Genomic DNA, 17,835 nt, shown 5'->3' on the forward strand with positions numbered 1-17,835 from the left:
ATTTTTTCTTTGCATGTGCCTAATGTTCTGCCTTGATACCAAATTGAAATTTTTAAGTCAATTAGAAGTGGTCTAGGTTTTTGATGAGTTAGTCGATGAGTGATATAAATGACGCTCTTCATTCCATAACTATGAGAGCAGATTAATGGGTACTTTTCCGTTTTGCCGGCCCAGGCGATAAAGTCGCCAATAATGGTACAACTGATGCCAAACGGAATATTCTCGCTGGTAGCCTTTTACGCCTCCTTTTCAAAACTAGTCGGAGCCATTTCTTATGAGATTGATTTTTTTTTTTTTTTTTTTTTTTTTTTCAATACTGGCATACAATTACATAGAATTTTTACCGGATAGTTCAATTTTATGCTTATGCCCTAAGGCCATTAGCGGTACTTAAGTCAATTAGGATGCAATAACACAACTCATCCGAAGGCGAAGATATAGAAAAGGCAAACTCAAAGGATAAATTCATCAATTTTTAATGAGAATGTACTAGCGAAGTAAAGCACTGCGGTTTTACATAATTTCTGAGTAAGCTATTCGTACGAATTGAAATAATTCTTGCATTTAAACTTGTATTTTAAATTAAGATTTAACTTGGAATTAATCTAGATAATTACTGAGAGTATTAGAATTTTTTAGCGTTGTTTACGTGAGATGAAATCACTTGGGGTCACGTGATACGAACCGGCGAATCAGGATGTTGAACCATAAAAGCATAGTAAATTCTTAAATTAGTGCCTTTTTTACAAATTTATTGTCTTTATGTATTGGCTTTTTACAGAATTTTAAATGATATTAAAATGTCTATGTCTTCAAAATAAAAAATTCTTAGAACTAACATTTGTTAACATTTTTTATGTGTGTACTTTATGTTGTCGCCAATAAAGTCTCCTTGGCGAGATTTGCGCCGGGGAAACGGAAAAGTACCGATTAATGAAATTTGGGGTTCTGTGTGTTCAAAAGAGCTCTGTTAGACGTACAAAATTGCAACTGTGTAGGTCTAATAATTTTTGACTAATGGAGGGGTCGAAAGTAGCTTGAAATGGTTCGTGTGTGATAAACATGGCAGCTGTCGCACTGTTTTCCTTTCCGTCTGTTCCGAACTTGGCTAACACACTGAATATTTCGAAAAATTACGAAACCGTTTCTGGTAATTAAACAAAACAAAAAAAAACAAAAAAAAAAAAAAATGAAAAACTAGCAAAGATCGATAACATTACAAAGTTTATTCAAATTAGTTAATTTTTTGAACAAATTTAACAAAATAATTAGAGTGAAATAATTTATTTCGCCTATACCTTTAAATGCATGATTTCTATATGGCAAAGTAAATTAAGTTTATATTTTGAAGCATTTAAAATTAAATAACTCAAATAATTAAAAAACCGGGGCATAACTTATGAATTATCGACAGGATCGCGGATTATCTAGACTCTGGGTTATCGTTTCACAACATTGTTGGTCAGCGTCTTGTGAATGCCAAGCCTATATGGCATCGATGGGTCCATAAAGTGCACACGATATGTTAAGCAGAATCTCAGCTGAAACGAGTCAACGCTCGAAAGGACAGACATGATGTCCTCTCATACTTGCGTGTTCGTGCAGCCACTCCACCTACCGGATTCAGGAACTTGGTCATGTGGAGGACGTCAAGGATCAGCACGAATAGTGCTACGACATCTGTACCATCACGAATTGTGAGCGCGGCGACCATTCTTGTGGCTACCCTTGACGCTTCAGCATATACAAGTGTGCCTAGAGTAGTGAGACGACGACACTGGTGTAGGACTGCCACCAAATCATATTTTCTATCGAATTACAGGAACCTTGTCAGCTTGCATTCATTATCGTTATATGGGACCGAAACCTACGTGCTGTTATAAGGTGTCATGCTTTACACATTCTGCTCACCTCAAGTTTGCATAACCGGTAATGTGGACAGCCGTCGTTACATTTCTCACATGTTAAGGCTCGGCTCATGGCTGTGCCGTCTTTGTGGTTTGCGTGATGCAATCTTTTAGAAAGATAATGCACTTCCGCCTGTTGCTCTTCTTGTCTTGGATTTGCTCATTATAGGGGTCCTTTAGCCCAACCAGCACGTTCTCCACATTTCCGACCCATTCAGAACATCTAGTCATGGTTTGTCAAGAGATTTGCACGCCCCTAAGCGCCAGCTCCTACGATAACTCTGACATAAAGCTGAAGCCTCATGGAATGAAGTACCCATATCTTTCATCGAAGCTCAGTTTGACACGAAGCGTGAATTGTTGCTGCCAAAGGTGTCAGCTTTGCGTATTGAATTCTGCAAGCTGTCAGCCCCAAAGTATCTGCAAATTTAATTATGCTGTCTTAGCATTGTACCGTAGATGTTCAATAAATAAGATTCTGTTTTTCGTTTTCCTCCCTGGTGTAGCAATTGTTACACCTTATATGCTAGCTCAACGAAATGAATTTTTCTGCGGTGGTAAGCAGCACAGTAAATACCAGTCTGAAGAATTTTGTCGTCCGTTTCAAATAAAGTTAGTTTATACTGTTAGTTTCTGTCCCTGGCTCTACGTCCCCCCTCTGTACGAAGAAGGAAGCTTGTTGTGTTAAATCACAACCCTGCGTTGTCGACAGCCAAATAACTTCTAAAGCATCGCAAGCATCCGAAGAAGAGAGAGATAGTTTCGTTCTTCAAGAGAAGTTGAAAATTCCTGTGGCTAATTCTTTTGTAACGCTGACTACTAACGGTAGTCTTTTGGAAAAGGCAAAATATTGTTGCGTGCTTACGGGTTCGTTTGAATTGAATGCACAAGTCCGATGAAAAAGGAACAAAAATTTATTATTATCACAACAAATATGCTTAAATTTCCTCAAATTATCGTGCAGTATTACAATATCTCACAGTAGTTATCTTTTAACTACTCAAACATTCAACAGAACGTAATTCAAAACAACTGAAGAAGCTAATCCGCGAATTCGCTACAATCAACAAGAGCAGTTTTCTAAACAAACTCTTAAAACAACAACAAACTAAGTAACTAACTAAAATCACTGACAAACTGTTCCAAGTTACCTTAAAGATTCCTTAATGAAGGTCACCAACATACTTAGTTGTTGGAACATTTGTTTGGCCTCTGCCATCATTTTCATAGCTTCCGGTGCGAGTCCCGTAGTTAATGCCTGAGCATATGATTTATTCGTCACTATACGTTCATTGAATGTTTTAGCTTTAGGAGTCACTTTCTGCTGTGGAAATTTCTCACATCCTCTATAGTTGGCTGTGTGTCCAACTTGCAAACAGTTGGCACATTTCGGAGGTTCAGATTTATCCTTTGAACAATTGAAAGTTTCGTGCGCCTCAGCGCAACGAACACAACGCGGCTCGTGATTGCAGTTCGCTTGCGAGTGGTGGAAGCCTTGGCAGCGATAACACTGCAAGGGTTCCGCTCTGCCCTTGTAATCCTGAACTTTGATTTTCATTCCCATAAGGAAAGATTATTGATGGATTCTCTTATTTTTGTCATTTCACTTAAGAGTAATGAGAAAGAGGGGGAGGTTGATTACATCACCATTTCTTCGTCTTTTCAATTGGTTGACACGGATGACGTCATAATTTTTGGCGACTAATTCTTCAGCAATTTCATTAATGTCCATGTAAGCCGGTAAATGCCGGATTACTACTTTTAAGTTTTTAGGTGCAGGTAGCTCAAAACAGTGGAAACTCACCTTTTCATCTTTCAGAATTTGACTTGTTTAAAAATAGTTGGTATTTTTACCAATATCTTGAATTCGTCCTGGATTTGCTGACCGAAGTAGTCACTTTCAGAGTACAGTCCATGCTTCTTTAAGAGCGCTCTAGCTTTATTCCAGTTGAAGTTGGTATCTCTTACAATGAAGGGCGGAAGCCGTCCGACATTCTTGTTAGGATTTACTGATTCCGGTGGAATTTCATCTATTTTTCCATTATCAATGGGTGCTGTTTCCATGGATTCTGGTTCAGCAGTGCTGGGATTATCTATGAGCGAATTAGGGTTCGTTGCGGCTGCTTGGAGTGGTGCCGGCTTTCTGATTGGTTGCTTTCGGGGTCTCCGGCTGGTATCTCCTCTGGGAGCGTAGTCGTCAGAGTCCGAACTGGCATCTAGTGCTTTATATTTCGTAAAATCTTCTTCAGACTTTTCTGGGCTCTCCACTCTTCTGACATTAGCTTTAATATTAGGACGGGGAGGAAAATCATTTTTCATGCTGTTTGCTGATGGGGGAACCGCAGCAGTAGCAGGAGAATCCTTAGAACCATCCTCTGGTTTGTCATCTTTTAGTCGTCCGCATTCATCATTGGCAAGCGTCCTAAATTTGCAGAACAGAGCCAGGTCACGAGCTTCTCTTTCAGTCAGATAGCCTCTATCTTCCTGAATCATCTGTAGGTTCGTGATTTCCGAACCTATGAAGTCGAAAAATCGATCCATTTGTGAAAATAAAACAGTACGTCGCAAGGCCTTTTTACGGCAAACTGATGAACATAGTTCAACGTAATAGAACAAGTACAAGTAAAATCAGATAGTAAAACGCAAAGTAATCAAAATGCAAGAGCGAGGGGACAGAGCACCTTCACGCTCAGAGACGCAATGGAAAACTCAATAATAATCCGTAGGACGCAAATACGTTAAATAGAACGCAATAATCCTTTTTCATCTAACTAAATTACTCAACTCATCATCCCTGACAAACTGAGAGGTTTTCCTCCTTTTTATATGATTTTAAATCGCGCGCGAGAAATTTCTGGAACTTTCTCGAAGTCAAAAAGAGATATTTATTTATTAAATATTAAATGCACTTGCTCTTGTATTTTTAACTTTCCGGCTTAGCTTTCCTTTAATATTAGTCACGCGCTGCACTGCACGGGGAATAAAACAATTTCATTTATAATTCTACCAACATTAGCTATTTAAATGCCAAATCCGTAACAATATGCTTTTACAGTGTAAACTGAAGGTATTTACTTCTGTCGCTCGAGCTAATCATATGTTAGGCACTTAAGAGCACCGAATATACTCTGGCAAATCACTTCGTGATGGTTTCATCATCCCGAGGTACCTCGGGCAAATCAGGGAGAGCGTTAATGGACAACAGTTACGTTAGGTTATTTCATTACTGTGAAGTAGTATATTTTCTTAAGAATATGAATGGGAAGATCTAGGATGCCGACTTGCATCATTGCAATCCCCACCTAGCACTCTCCAGAAACTTCGAGATTCTATTCATCCTGAATATATTTTGTTACCGCAAGAACCTTTGAACAGTCTAAAAGCATGGAAAACTACTTTAAAACCTACAGTTATTAGGTTCAGAAATGACACACACTTTATTAAATTTTTTATATGTCTCTAAACGATTGTAACATTGACTTTTCCCTGCTCCACTTTGAATCCCACTTCATATTAAATTTATTTTTGACAGAAGCAGGCAATTCTGCAATCATGTCAGGCATGACAAAATAAAAGTGTTTTTATATATATGCATATATATACATATAGGTAAATAGGATTACCTATCTTTAATGTTCGCTTTTCCATAATAATATTATATTGAATAATAAATTTCCTACAAATGCAAAAAATTTCGATTTTTAAACTTTTATTTGCGATCTTTTTCTTTTTATACAAAAATTCAGTTTTATGGAAAATTATGATCAAATTGATTAAATTCATCTTACTTTTAGATACACTGACGCACTTATCAATAATTCTTGATTAATTGAAACAGATAATATTTGTAATAACTTTTTAAAACATGACAAAAAAAATTCCAATAATTTCGAATTTGATTTATATGGACGTTTAAATTTTGCAACGGGAAAAAAAAGGAGTGTCCTCACCATGATTCGAAACCTGGACCTCTCGAATACGCATCAAGTATGCTTCGAATTACATTATGAAGGCATGGTGATAGGAGGAGGAAAATAAGTTATGAAATTCTTTGATCAAAAAATACTTTTTATCTTTTTACCATTAAAGTTATTTATTGGGTTTCTTCTGAAAACATTATTGCAAACATCATTATCAACCAGATGCCAAGAATCAAGAATATTTGCATTTCAGGTGATGAAATTAATCAAGAAATTCATTATCTGTAATTCACGCTCATTAGTAATCTAAATCCTTTCAATATTTTTAACTTAATTCTTCAAACATGAAACATTAGGTCATTTTAGTTTTAATTAATTTTTACTTATGGTAGCATTTACTTAAATTAAGTTTGGGGGTATTTACTTGCTGCGTAAATATTGTAAATATACTTGTGAATTTGTATATGATCATTCTATCTCTTTTGTTAACAAATGGGTATTTCTATTCCAATATTTCTATACGCCAGAAAGGAATTTTTATTGTTAGCGCACTTTTGTCTTTTCAAAAGTTCATCCACTCGCCATATTACTCCTATTAATTATTTCATATATTTTATACACTTACTTTTAATTAAAATATTATTTCTTTCTAGATATTCAGACTTCTAAACGATATTTTTTAAATTACATTTAAAAATTAATAATATTTTTTAAAAGTGTTTCTAATTTTTCTACTGTATAGTGTTTGAATTTTCAGTATATTTTAAAATTTATTTATTTAATTTTAAGAAATGAATGTCAATTCGGTATCCAGTTTTCCTCTACATTTTCAGTTTTCATTTTCAAGATTTAACAATTATTGCAACTCAACTGAATTTCTTGCATTACATTTTATTTTGATTTTATTGAAGCTTCAGAACTGCAATTTAATTCAATTCTTTCTTTAAGACAACTTTTTGAGACAAGACTTTGAGACAATTTCTTTGAGACAAGACTCATTCAATCGGCTTAAATCGCGCGGGTTTTTTTTCAGCATAGATTTCTCTTCCTTTAGATTTTACATTCATTTTTTTTTATTTCACAGTTTAATTTATTTGAATTAAGTAAATCTTTTGAACTGATTAAGAATTAAATTCCACTTTTATTTTTTCCAATTTCCAATATATTACATTTCGGGCATATAGCTTTTTTTAAAGCAGTTCCCTTTGATTTATGAAGTTTTTTAACTGTACTACTTTTTCATTTGCATATAATTTAATTAATATTTGTTTAGCACATTTCTTTTCACTTTTTAATGCATAATGGGAAAACAAATTATTTTAATACCTTTATACATACATTCGTGTGCAAAATTAAGGCAATTTGCCCATTATGTAGAATACTCGAAAACGTAATGACCAGATGTTAATGAAACTGGTATGAATATACATGTGTATATCAGAGAAAGAGATACACCATTCAAAAGTCATTTCATTTTGTTCATGATTATAAGTAAAGCGCTCTGCAGGGATGTCCCAAATTCCCGTTGTGTTATCGAATTGGAAATGAGTCTAATTTGGGATGTGGTCCCTTTTTACAACCAGAAAGGTCACGCAGCGTGAAGATGTACTAGGCAGGAGGCAGCTGAGGAGTCCCTTTGGCAATTGATTCCACTCCTACAGCAACGCGATTTTCAATTCCTCAGAGGGAGATGGCGAGGTAAAATTTTCTTCCCAGACATGTCTATCGAATTAATCTCGGGAGATCTGGGTGGCCAATCCATGCGGCGAATATCCTTACTCTCCAGGTAATTGTGGACTACCTGATCCCTATGTGGACGAGTGATGTCGTCCATTAACAGGAAACCAGAACCAACTGTTCCCCTGAAGATTCAAAAATAGGGGTTTACGATCTCTTCTCTATACCTCAAAACAGCCAGGGAGCCTTTGTTAAACAAATGGAGATGTGTGCGGTCGTCCAACATAATAACGTAACGCCTGCCCAAACCATCACACCTCTAGCACCGCAATGATGCTTTCCTCTGACGACAGAGGTATCTTATCATGTTCTAGGCTCCTTCTATGTACAGGTACGAAACGAATCGAACAGGCTGAATCTTGTTTCATCTGTACAAAGCATGGTGCTTCATTAAAACCTGGTCTAACCCCATGTTGTCTGCCCCATGCTAAACGCGTTTTTTTTTTTTTTTTTTTTCCCTTGAACTGTAGTAAGCGGGACGCAAACAACAGAAATTCTGACATACAACCCTATCTCATAAAGTTTTCAAGCAATTGTAGTCCGGGAATCTCGGGTTTCAGTGGCAGCATATAGCTCATGTTAGAGCTATGAAGCCGTAGCAGTCCTACGTCGCCGCCCATGAAGTACCAAATAACGAACCTTGTTCGATGTTGTGGATATTGTTCAACGTTTTGTAGGTCTTACTGAGATGGAACCAGTGTTTTAAACATGTTTCCACAAACTGCAGACAACAATGAACGTTACATTCAGCTGTCTAGGCACGGCATTTGTGATTAGACTGCGTCCAATCTACCGAGAGTTCTTGATCTCATCTCTCTATCCATCAAGACATGGACATCTCATTTCGTCACCCATAAGTTTGTGGCTATTCATTTTACCTTTCCTTACATCATTACTCGAGTGCATATTTTTAGTACACTCTTTTCGATTTATTTGCACAATAATTATTCAAATTATTTACACATTTTTCAAATTGCCTATAGATTACGTTTGATTTACCTATTGCTTTACTCAAATTTTCTTTTTTAAATTTTTTGGGCCACGTTGGAGAAAGTTAGATCTTGATTATTATTAAATTTAAAATTAAAATATTACTTTGTTGCACTTTTAAAACCTTTTATCTTAATTTTAAGTAAATTTTCTTTATACACATTTTCTATAATTTTTTAATTCCACCTATTTTTAAAAATCATATAGATATAATTCAGAAACTTAGCTCTGTCGAAAATTGTTCGGCTGCTCCTTGGAAAAGACCCAGGAATTTTAATCAATATTTTCTAATATTTTTTCTGTATATTTTGCAATTTTAAAATTTTTCAATTGTTTTTATATTTTGAAAAGTTTATATTTTTGTTTTGTGCTTTTTCTTTTAGGGCGAAGTCCGCATTTCACAATCGAATTTTGATTTAGTTTTTATCTCTTGATTTTATATATACAGAGAGATAAATTCATGTCCACAAAATTCTTTACCCGATCTTCACATTGGCAACCATTGATCGTAGACATATACGGTGGTACTTCGGTATATGTCTGCTTTAAAATGCGTCCAACTTGGTGTACATCCTATTTGGATGCGAAACATTTGATTTGGTATGCATTAATTTATTCTTTCCACAGAATGCTAAGACTGCCTATAACCATCAGTACTTACAATACACTACCCGAGCTGTAACCCTTTAGTTTGTAAGTGACTTTACCGCGACATTTTTTATGTAAATTCGTTAATAATGAAAATTTAAGAATTTTACTGTGAAGTATCATATAGAGAAGGAAATGGTTAGGAAATATATCACTACGGAGTAAAAAACGAAATTGAAAAATATGAAGACGCATGCCGAGTGTGATAGTATCTCAGTTGTGAAAAAAAAACGATATTAAATCCACTTAAATTGAGGAGGTAGTGAAATTGATTACCAATCGATCAGAGACTTTAGAAAATGCTAAAAAGATTATATCCACATTTATATGCAATAACATGTGCAGTGCTTGATTTATGTCCAGTATTCACCCACTATATCTGTGTTTTAATATTCAATTCAATTGTTTTAATAATTACATAGTACTTTTTTATCACAACGGATTAATTATTTATCCTTTATTTCCCTATTCGAAACGTTTGCTTGGTATATGTCCAAGGATCTGGAACGGATTAATGACGTATACCAAGGAACCACTATGTATTTAAACATGTATGTACATGTGTATAAGCGAGAAGTAGTCATCCTATTTCAGGAACTATTTAAAATTTTTGTTTATATATCTAACTTATGTGTTTATGTTTCCTGTTCTGAAGATTCATTATTATATTTATACTTTTTTGTAATAATTTTATTCTGTTTAATTATAATCTTTTGTGAAATTCACATTTAAACTTATTGTGCTATTATACAGGCTACGTTTACATATTTTTATGCCTAACCTTTACTTGCCTTTGCAAACAGCATGCTGTAAATTGTGCAGCACACAGAATGAACTAATGTTTTAAAATTTAAAAAAATGGTAATATCAGGAATAAGGCAAAACTTGAAAAAAAATCAATTAAGAAGAAGACATGAAGATATCTTTTAAATGCTAAGCAGACGCAACAGAGTTCATCCAAATAAATAATTGGCAAAAACCTGAAAATGTTATGGAATGAAACTTCCTCAAGTATAATAAATAGGCGTTTACATACATTGGTTTGCGTATTCTTAAAGCCACGCCTTATGTTTTTATTAATGCAAAGAAAGCAAAAAGTTATTTTGGTATGGGGACCTTTTCAAATTCAGGATAATATATGCTTTTCCTCATATAAACTGGGCATACATTAATTATGAAGATAACTTAGGGTCGTGGTAGGGGAACACCAGAAATGATCGCAAAGATTGCATTAAATTGCGTATTAAAAGCTTACTACTGACACTGTTCATTCAAAGTTTTGTGTTATCTATACAGCAAGCAAATTTCATCTGTGTACTCGATTTGTAAAATTCAAAAGTTGTAGGAAAATTATGGATTATGTTTCACTAAAGACTATTGGAAAGCATTTTAGTTTCTACTTCAATTATCAGTTTCTATTTTAGAATTGAATTGCGTGCGTCTATATATCTTGGATTATTTAAGAATGATTTAAAGAATACAGTAGAAATGCAAATAAATGGTTTTCAAACAGATCAGGAGATTCTACAGAATCTCAGTCTTACTGAAAATATTTGACGTATTTGTAAAAATAGGAGTTGGACGAAACATTTGGCCAAATGAGTCTTACAACTTGTGAGATCTAGTATGATTTGCAACCATACAATTGTAACTAGATATCCTTGACTAGTTCTCGCGTAGGAATGAAGATGAAAACAACAGGGAAAGGGTGTAAAAGCTCTATTTGTTTATCACAAACTAGTTAATAGATGGCACGGACTTACGTGCTTACAAACAAAACATCGTTCACTTGAGGAGAGAGCTTAAATGATAATGTAACAATAAATTTAAAAGGTAAAGATGTAGTGCTAGATTTCACAGCTCAATTTAATCTAATGACTCAGAAGTCTACACCGGCTAGATGGTCACCTAACTTGATAGTCAGAATGCGTATCCTTTACTAATATTATCAGTTTTAGAACAAACTAGCAAACGTGAGCTTTAACTAGCGAAATCACGCTCTGTCTAATCTTTTCGCTCCAACAATTTACTCGTTCACCTGTTTCATTTGCATCCGGTCGAGGATATGCGAGGGGAAATGATATCATTCAGGAAAAGCTTACAAATTAAAATAACTATTAATAAAACTAAATATGAGCCTAGTAGGATACTATTTTTAAGTTCTGGGTTCATAACAAATAGTTATGAAAATGTAATACTAATTTGAATTCTTGCTACCTATAAAGCTAAAATTGTCCAAATAGAAATAAATGCACTAGTTCTTATTTCCAACTGAAAAGATTAATGAGAAAATATGTCTTAACATTAAATTAGAAATCAGATTTTATATGAAATTTGTATTTTACTCTAAATCATATTTATCTTTATACTTTCAAATGTACATCTTAATATTTCCACTAAACAATATTTAAATTCTTTAAATAGACCTCCTATCATGATAAAATTTAAGAAACATTTCTTAAACTTTTTCTTTCAATTTCAAAACATTTTTCTACATTTAAAAGTTGGTTACTTTTCAAATGCTATATAACGGGGATTAGTAAACAGATTCTTCAATGTTATTCTGGCTACACGAGAAACCAACACTCCAGGACACCGGAATAAAAACAGGAGCTATTAAAAATTTTAGTGGCTTCTAGTATAAATTAGTCTAATTTTGAACAGTACCGTGTTAACAAAGCATGATAATATTTCAGAAATATCTATAATAGAGCTAAAAACTACGAATTAAAATTGCATTAGAAGGCTCAAAGGTTTCATATGACGAAACGAGTTCATTAAAAATTCATTGCTTCTCCTTTCAGTTAGTTTTCTATTTCATCTTATACTAGCTGAGACAACAAGAGAAAAACTTGCAATAAACTTAATTCAACAATTTCTTTTTTTAAATGATTATTACTCATTAATTCCAGCGAACATGAACCGAATCCAAAGACAGTTTCCTTCCTTGAAAATATGAATTAGAAAGTAAACTATTAAACATAGGAAATATATCTCAGGAAGAGAGTTTCTGGTGTCACGGCTTCAGATACACTCAGAGAATGTTGCCCTTGCTCAATCCCTTCATGGTTGAGATTCTACACGGTCAGCTAGATGAATTTTCTCACTGAATCGAAACATTACATTTGCTTTTTAGATTCTGCAAAAAGGAAGTAAAGAGGATTAATTACTTATCAGGAAACTTGATTAAATGTTCTTGATTTTAACTATATTTTCTTCCTTAAATTCCTGCTTTGAAAGAAACAGAAACTGAGAAAAATAAGATTCTTCAAGTATGGAAAGCAATGTTGCGAATTTAATGAATTCTATCTTTACTCATTTAGTTTACTTTTACAATGTTAGTGATAAAGAAACTTTTAACAACGTCTCAGGAAAAGATATTTTTATGGGAGGTACTTTTATATTTAAATGCAAAATGACAGAATGTATATTATTTCCTAACGTATCTTCTTCATTGAACTAGAATCATTGTCTAGAAATGTCATTACCTAATAAAACCCTATAATAATTTCTCATAAGAATTATCATTGTAATTAATGAATACATTTTATAATGAATTTAAAAATATCATCTGACAATAAATACAAGAAAAAATAAAAATGTTCTAAGTTTTGAAATAAGCATTTACAACATATTATATTTAAATTTTTATTCACCATAAACAATCTATCGTGAATAATACGAGTCAAAACACTGAAACGATAAAATTTGTTTACTTAAATTTCAGAAAACATGTTCACTGAAAAGATAAGATGTGAAATCGTAAAAATAAAGTTCTCTTTTCTCATAAATTTGTTATCATATATTGATCGCAATCGTTAATAAAACGAGACAAACACAGAGTACGGATTTATGTGCTTTAAGTTATGAAAGTTAGAAGTTTTCTGAATAATGTCTTTTAAGAAGTCTATTTTTATGGCGTTTGGTAAAATTGAAGTATTGGCTAAAATGTTAAAAATTACCCTAATTGGTTTTCTTTTTATAAAAATCTCATTATATCACTATTTGATATAGTTTTTTCCCTTATTAATGTTTTATAAAAATAAATATTTGAGTCCCTGTTACCTTATTCAATTTTTGCGCATGATATAATTGGTAAATTTAGTCTTTGTCTATTAAATAATCAAAGTATATTGAATTTTTTCTGCTCGTAAATTCTAAAATATTTACGTATATCATTTATGACTCAGAGTTCTGAAATCGTATTAATAGACAATATATTTTACCTCTTATATTTTACTTCAATATATTTTACTTCAATATATTTTATAAACCAATTATGGTAATTTTTAACATTTTAGCCAATACTTCAATTTTACCAAACGTTATAAAAATATACTTCTTAAAAGACATTATTCAGAAAACTTCTAACTTTCATAACTTAAAAAAGCACATAAATCCATACTCTGTGTTTCTCTCGTTTCATTAACGATTGCGATTAATGTTCTATGTATGTTTGTTCAAATAAATTTGTGTGAGTTGAAGTTTGACGTATAAAAATTAAGCTCATAATAATTTGTTAATTTAAATTTTAAAAAAAACCTTCACCGAAAAATTAAAAATATTAAATTTTTTAATATTCTTTTTTCATAGTTCTGTTTTTACCATCCACCATTTACGGATCATTAAAGGATGTATATATTTTCAAACTAGAGACTTTCAGAAATAGAGTGACTACAAAGAAATACTTCCCATGCCTCGCAAAAAGTTAAGCGGAAAAAAAAAATTAATGATTACAGATCTGATTGGAAACTCTCTAGACAACTAGGTAAGTCAAATTTTCCTAATGCATATATTTACAACAGTTTGTATAATTCAATGCCTTTTAAAAATATTAATGATAATATAATACTTAGTTATTTACTCCCAAATTTGAGCTAAGTGTAGCAATTCAGCTCATTCAAACTAATTTTTTTAAAAGTTAAAATACTGTTCTGCCCCTTTTTCAAACAAAATTTTAACTAATTCATATTATAAACTCATGATAATTGTTTCAGCAGAATCAAAGTTCTGAGATGATGGGCTCTGGGGGTAGTGTAGCCATAGATATTAAATGTAGGGATGTGTAGCCATAGATATTAAGTGCTTAATACATACTGATAATATGTCTCTGGGGCTAGTGTAGCCATAGATATTAAATGTAGAGATGTGTAGCCACAGATATTAAGTGCTTAATACATACTGATAATATGTCTTTGGCAAGGGGGAAGGAAAGTTAATATTCAACATACAAAAAGAGATAACAAGACCTAAAAAATTACTAATACTGATATTAGACTAACACGTATTTAGAAATCTTTGACTAAATAGCATCAGAAGCAGATAAGAGTAGTGCTAGAAAAAGTACAGTAAGTCAGTAGATCAGTTTTTATGAAATGTTCATCTCTGTGTAATAAATTCCATAAAGTATTCACACTGGACTGTAGAATAATTTACCAATAAAATTACATTGAACTAAGGTGCCTCTCTTTACATTTCAAAGATATTTTCCACCAGCAATCAAGTCTATAACCCAAAGCATGCTCTAAGTTTTCTATAAGCTATACTTTGACAGCAGAAGCAGTAGAAATACTTCAAACAGTGCATGGTTCACCATAGAGTTCACTTCTCAATTGAATGCCAGTAGAGATCTCTACCTTAAAATACAGGGATTATATCCGAAGTTAAATTTAAATAAGGCATGCAATCTTACAAGAAGAGAAACTCCAGTAAAATTATTCCTTCACGGTATAAGATAAATTGAAAATTACGATTCAAGTGAAACTGATCTCATAAAAATATTAATTTTGCATCTAATTTGTATTTACAATGAAGCAAAAGTAATGCTAGTGTTACTTGTATTGGATGAATAAAAATTTTCTCATTTATAATGATTAATGAAAATTGTTTTAAAGCATACTTATGGTAGTGTACGTATGATGATTATGATCATACATTTAAGTATTACTTATGATAATTATATCACGATAATGCATAAAAACTATCTGTAGTTATAGTATTAGTCTTTAATTAGTGATATAATAGCGAACAAATTATAATAATTCATAGTTATTATTGTTATTCAAGTACGCTGTTCACAAAAAATCAAAACTGTTCTAACAACTTATAATAAGGCTTCAGAAAAATAAATAAAATTAAAATCGAGTATTTAAGAAAATTCTGAATTATTCAGCAACAAGAGATCGCTTCATTCTCGCTTTTGATTTGAAAAAAAAAAAAAATGTCAAACAATTTTTAAATAGTTCTTATGACATTTTAAATACTTTCCCAAATGTACGATGAACGTTGCAATGAATATTATATAACACTTAACAGTTCAATCGAATAAGAAAGAAATGACCAGCCATGCTGAAAAACTGGTAGTGAAGCGCCTAAGTGAAGTAAGTGGTAGTGAAGCGCCAAATGTCCCGGTAGTTTGTCCCCGCATGTTGTTTGTTCTCGGAGGCCGAATGAATTGATTGCGTGGGTATCTTCGCGATTTTTGTCATGTGTAAAGTAAAATGATAACGAATTTTATTTAAAATCACGAAGGACTTTCGACTTTCATATATAATACTTTCACTCCTTTTATACCTTCGTATATATGTTTGTAACAATATTTTAACACTCTAGAAATTTCAGATGGCATTTGGATTTTCCATTAATTTATTGGAATATACAATCGTAATTGCTATAATATTAAACTGCAAAAGTTAATATCTCTTATATTATAATTATTATTATTTGTATAGCCTCGAACTTCTATTAATAAAATTTAGCGTTATATTTGCAAATTTTCCAGAACAAGTTTCGATGGTTTTACCGAACCATCATGCAAATGTATTTGCGCTTTGGCAGCTGAGGATGATGGTCTTAGTTAGTCCTGTTAAAATTTTCAAATATAACGCTGACTTTTGTTGTTTGAATTCTAAATCAATCTTATGGCATATTTAAGTTTTAAATTCACAAGACAAATACCTAACAATTATAGTAAAATTTGTTTCGAGAAAAACATCTACAATTAATTTTAAATACATTAAATAAATAAGAAATTTATCTAGCATATAACATACTCAACTATTCATCTTGTGTGTTTAATAACACTTCATGAGGAATCAAAGAATTTTATTTTATGAACTCTTTGGACTTCTACGCGATATTAAGGAGAGAAAGTTTATTTAATAAACATGTAAAAGAACACAGAGAAAACTATGATAACCTATAATTTGAGCAATAATGTATTTTTTCATTAGACAACTTTAAAGATGTCTTTTCTAGCTTAGGAATAATAAGAATGTGTATTCAATTTATAACACATAACATTTAAACACAAAAACTAAAGTTTACATTACGTTGAGGATATAATCTGAGAAGAAGAGAAAGAATTGACAAGAAGAGAAGCATAACCTATCAAAGTCTTTTTGAGGAATATTTTATTTGAATATACGTATCAGTTATACTTTACCAAGAGAAATACTTTTTACTCACAAACATTAGCATCTGTTGTCTTGTTTTTGAAGATTGAAGATAATATAGTGAGGGTGATAAGGACTTGATATGTGCTGTTTGATGTAGGCAGCGTGGAGTAACCCTTGATATTTCGTTTCCACCATATCCAGTAGGCCACTGTGATTATAGTTGAAAGTATCAAAGGTATCAAGAGAGGCCATAAATATCCAAGTCCTTTCGATAAAGGCGCATTCTGTAAAATAATTTCGAACATTTCCTAGAAATTAAACTTCCCAAAAAAAGCTCTCTTTCCCTTGCTCTTTAGTTTTTGATGCGAGAAATCCTGAGGAGCAAAATTGTATGACAGTTTTCCCCGTAAAAAGACTGGTTTTTGTTTCCACCGCCGTGTTCCACATTAGTGAAATGATGTAACTTCTCTTATGTCATTTCCGGTTGGCGATAAGCATAAAGAAAGAACTCATGCGTATTTATTTTTTTACCTTCCCTTGGTTTTTATATCAATTTTTAATAAGCGTACTGTTGGAGCATTAAATTTCTTGCATTTGACTGCATAGAGTGTGACTGCGCTATAACAATTCAAGTAAGTCTTAGTTGAATTTAATAAAATACATTTTTCCACTGAACATCACCATTTACGTTGAAATTACCATAATTTCAGATATTCATAAGATCACGTCCTTGTACAGTCATTAGGTTATTTTGAAGCAGGAGACATGAAAAATTAGCATTGTCCTCGCTGGGATTCAAGCCTAGACCTCCCGAATACGCTCTGAGTGTGCTACCGCTACACCACGAAGGCATGCTGGGAGGAAGGAGAAAACACTTTATATTCTTTTTGAAGAGCTTTTGAGGAGGGGACCCAATTGCCAAATCCTAGTGGTGACGAACTATTGCCCACCACCTTTTAGTTCGTGCGCCATTGTAGTGTCATTACGTTATTTTGAAGCAAAAGATGTGAAAAATGTGCTATACCCTCGCCGGGACTCGAACCTGGATCTCTCGAATATGCGCCAAGTGTGCTACCGTTACACCACTAAGGCATACTATAAGGAGGGAGAATATGCCTTATATCCTTTCGCACGTGTTTATCAGATATCCTCTTAATAAAGACTGAATATACTAATTCAGAAGTCAAACAACAAAAATCAGGGTTACATTTACAAAATTTTCACAGGACTAGTTTC

At 32.8% G+C, this 17,835-nt stretch overlaps 1 protein-coding gene across 1 annotated transcript in view; it reads right to left on the bottom strand.

Annotated features, from left to right (window-relative positions):
* LOC118204276 (cytochrome P450 4C1-like) overlaps window positions 1-16,991 on the bottom strand; it is a 102,818-nt gene extending 85,827 nt beyond the window's left edge. Inside the window, exon 1 of the mRNA XM_085817035.1 lies at window positions 16,670-16,991. Within this exon, the coding sequence (XP_085673161.1) occupies window positions 16,670-16,904 (235 nt within the window). The 5' untranslated portion in view covers window positions 16,905-16,991. The remainder of the gene's footprint in view (window positions 1-16,669) is intronic.
* Window positions 16,992-17,835: the final 844 nt, after the last annotated feature.

The sequence above is a fragment of the Stegodyphus dumicola genome, chromosome 1, assembly GCF_044657685.1.
Source record: "Stegodyphus dumicola isolate Sdum_Otavi_A_Nest chromosome 1, ASM4465768v1".
In the NCBI taxonomy this organism is placed as follows: Eukaryota; Metazoa; Arthropoda; class Arachnida; order Araneae; family Eresidae; genus Stegodyphus; species Stegodyphus dumicola.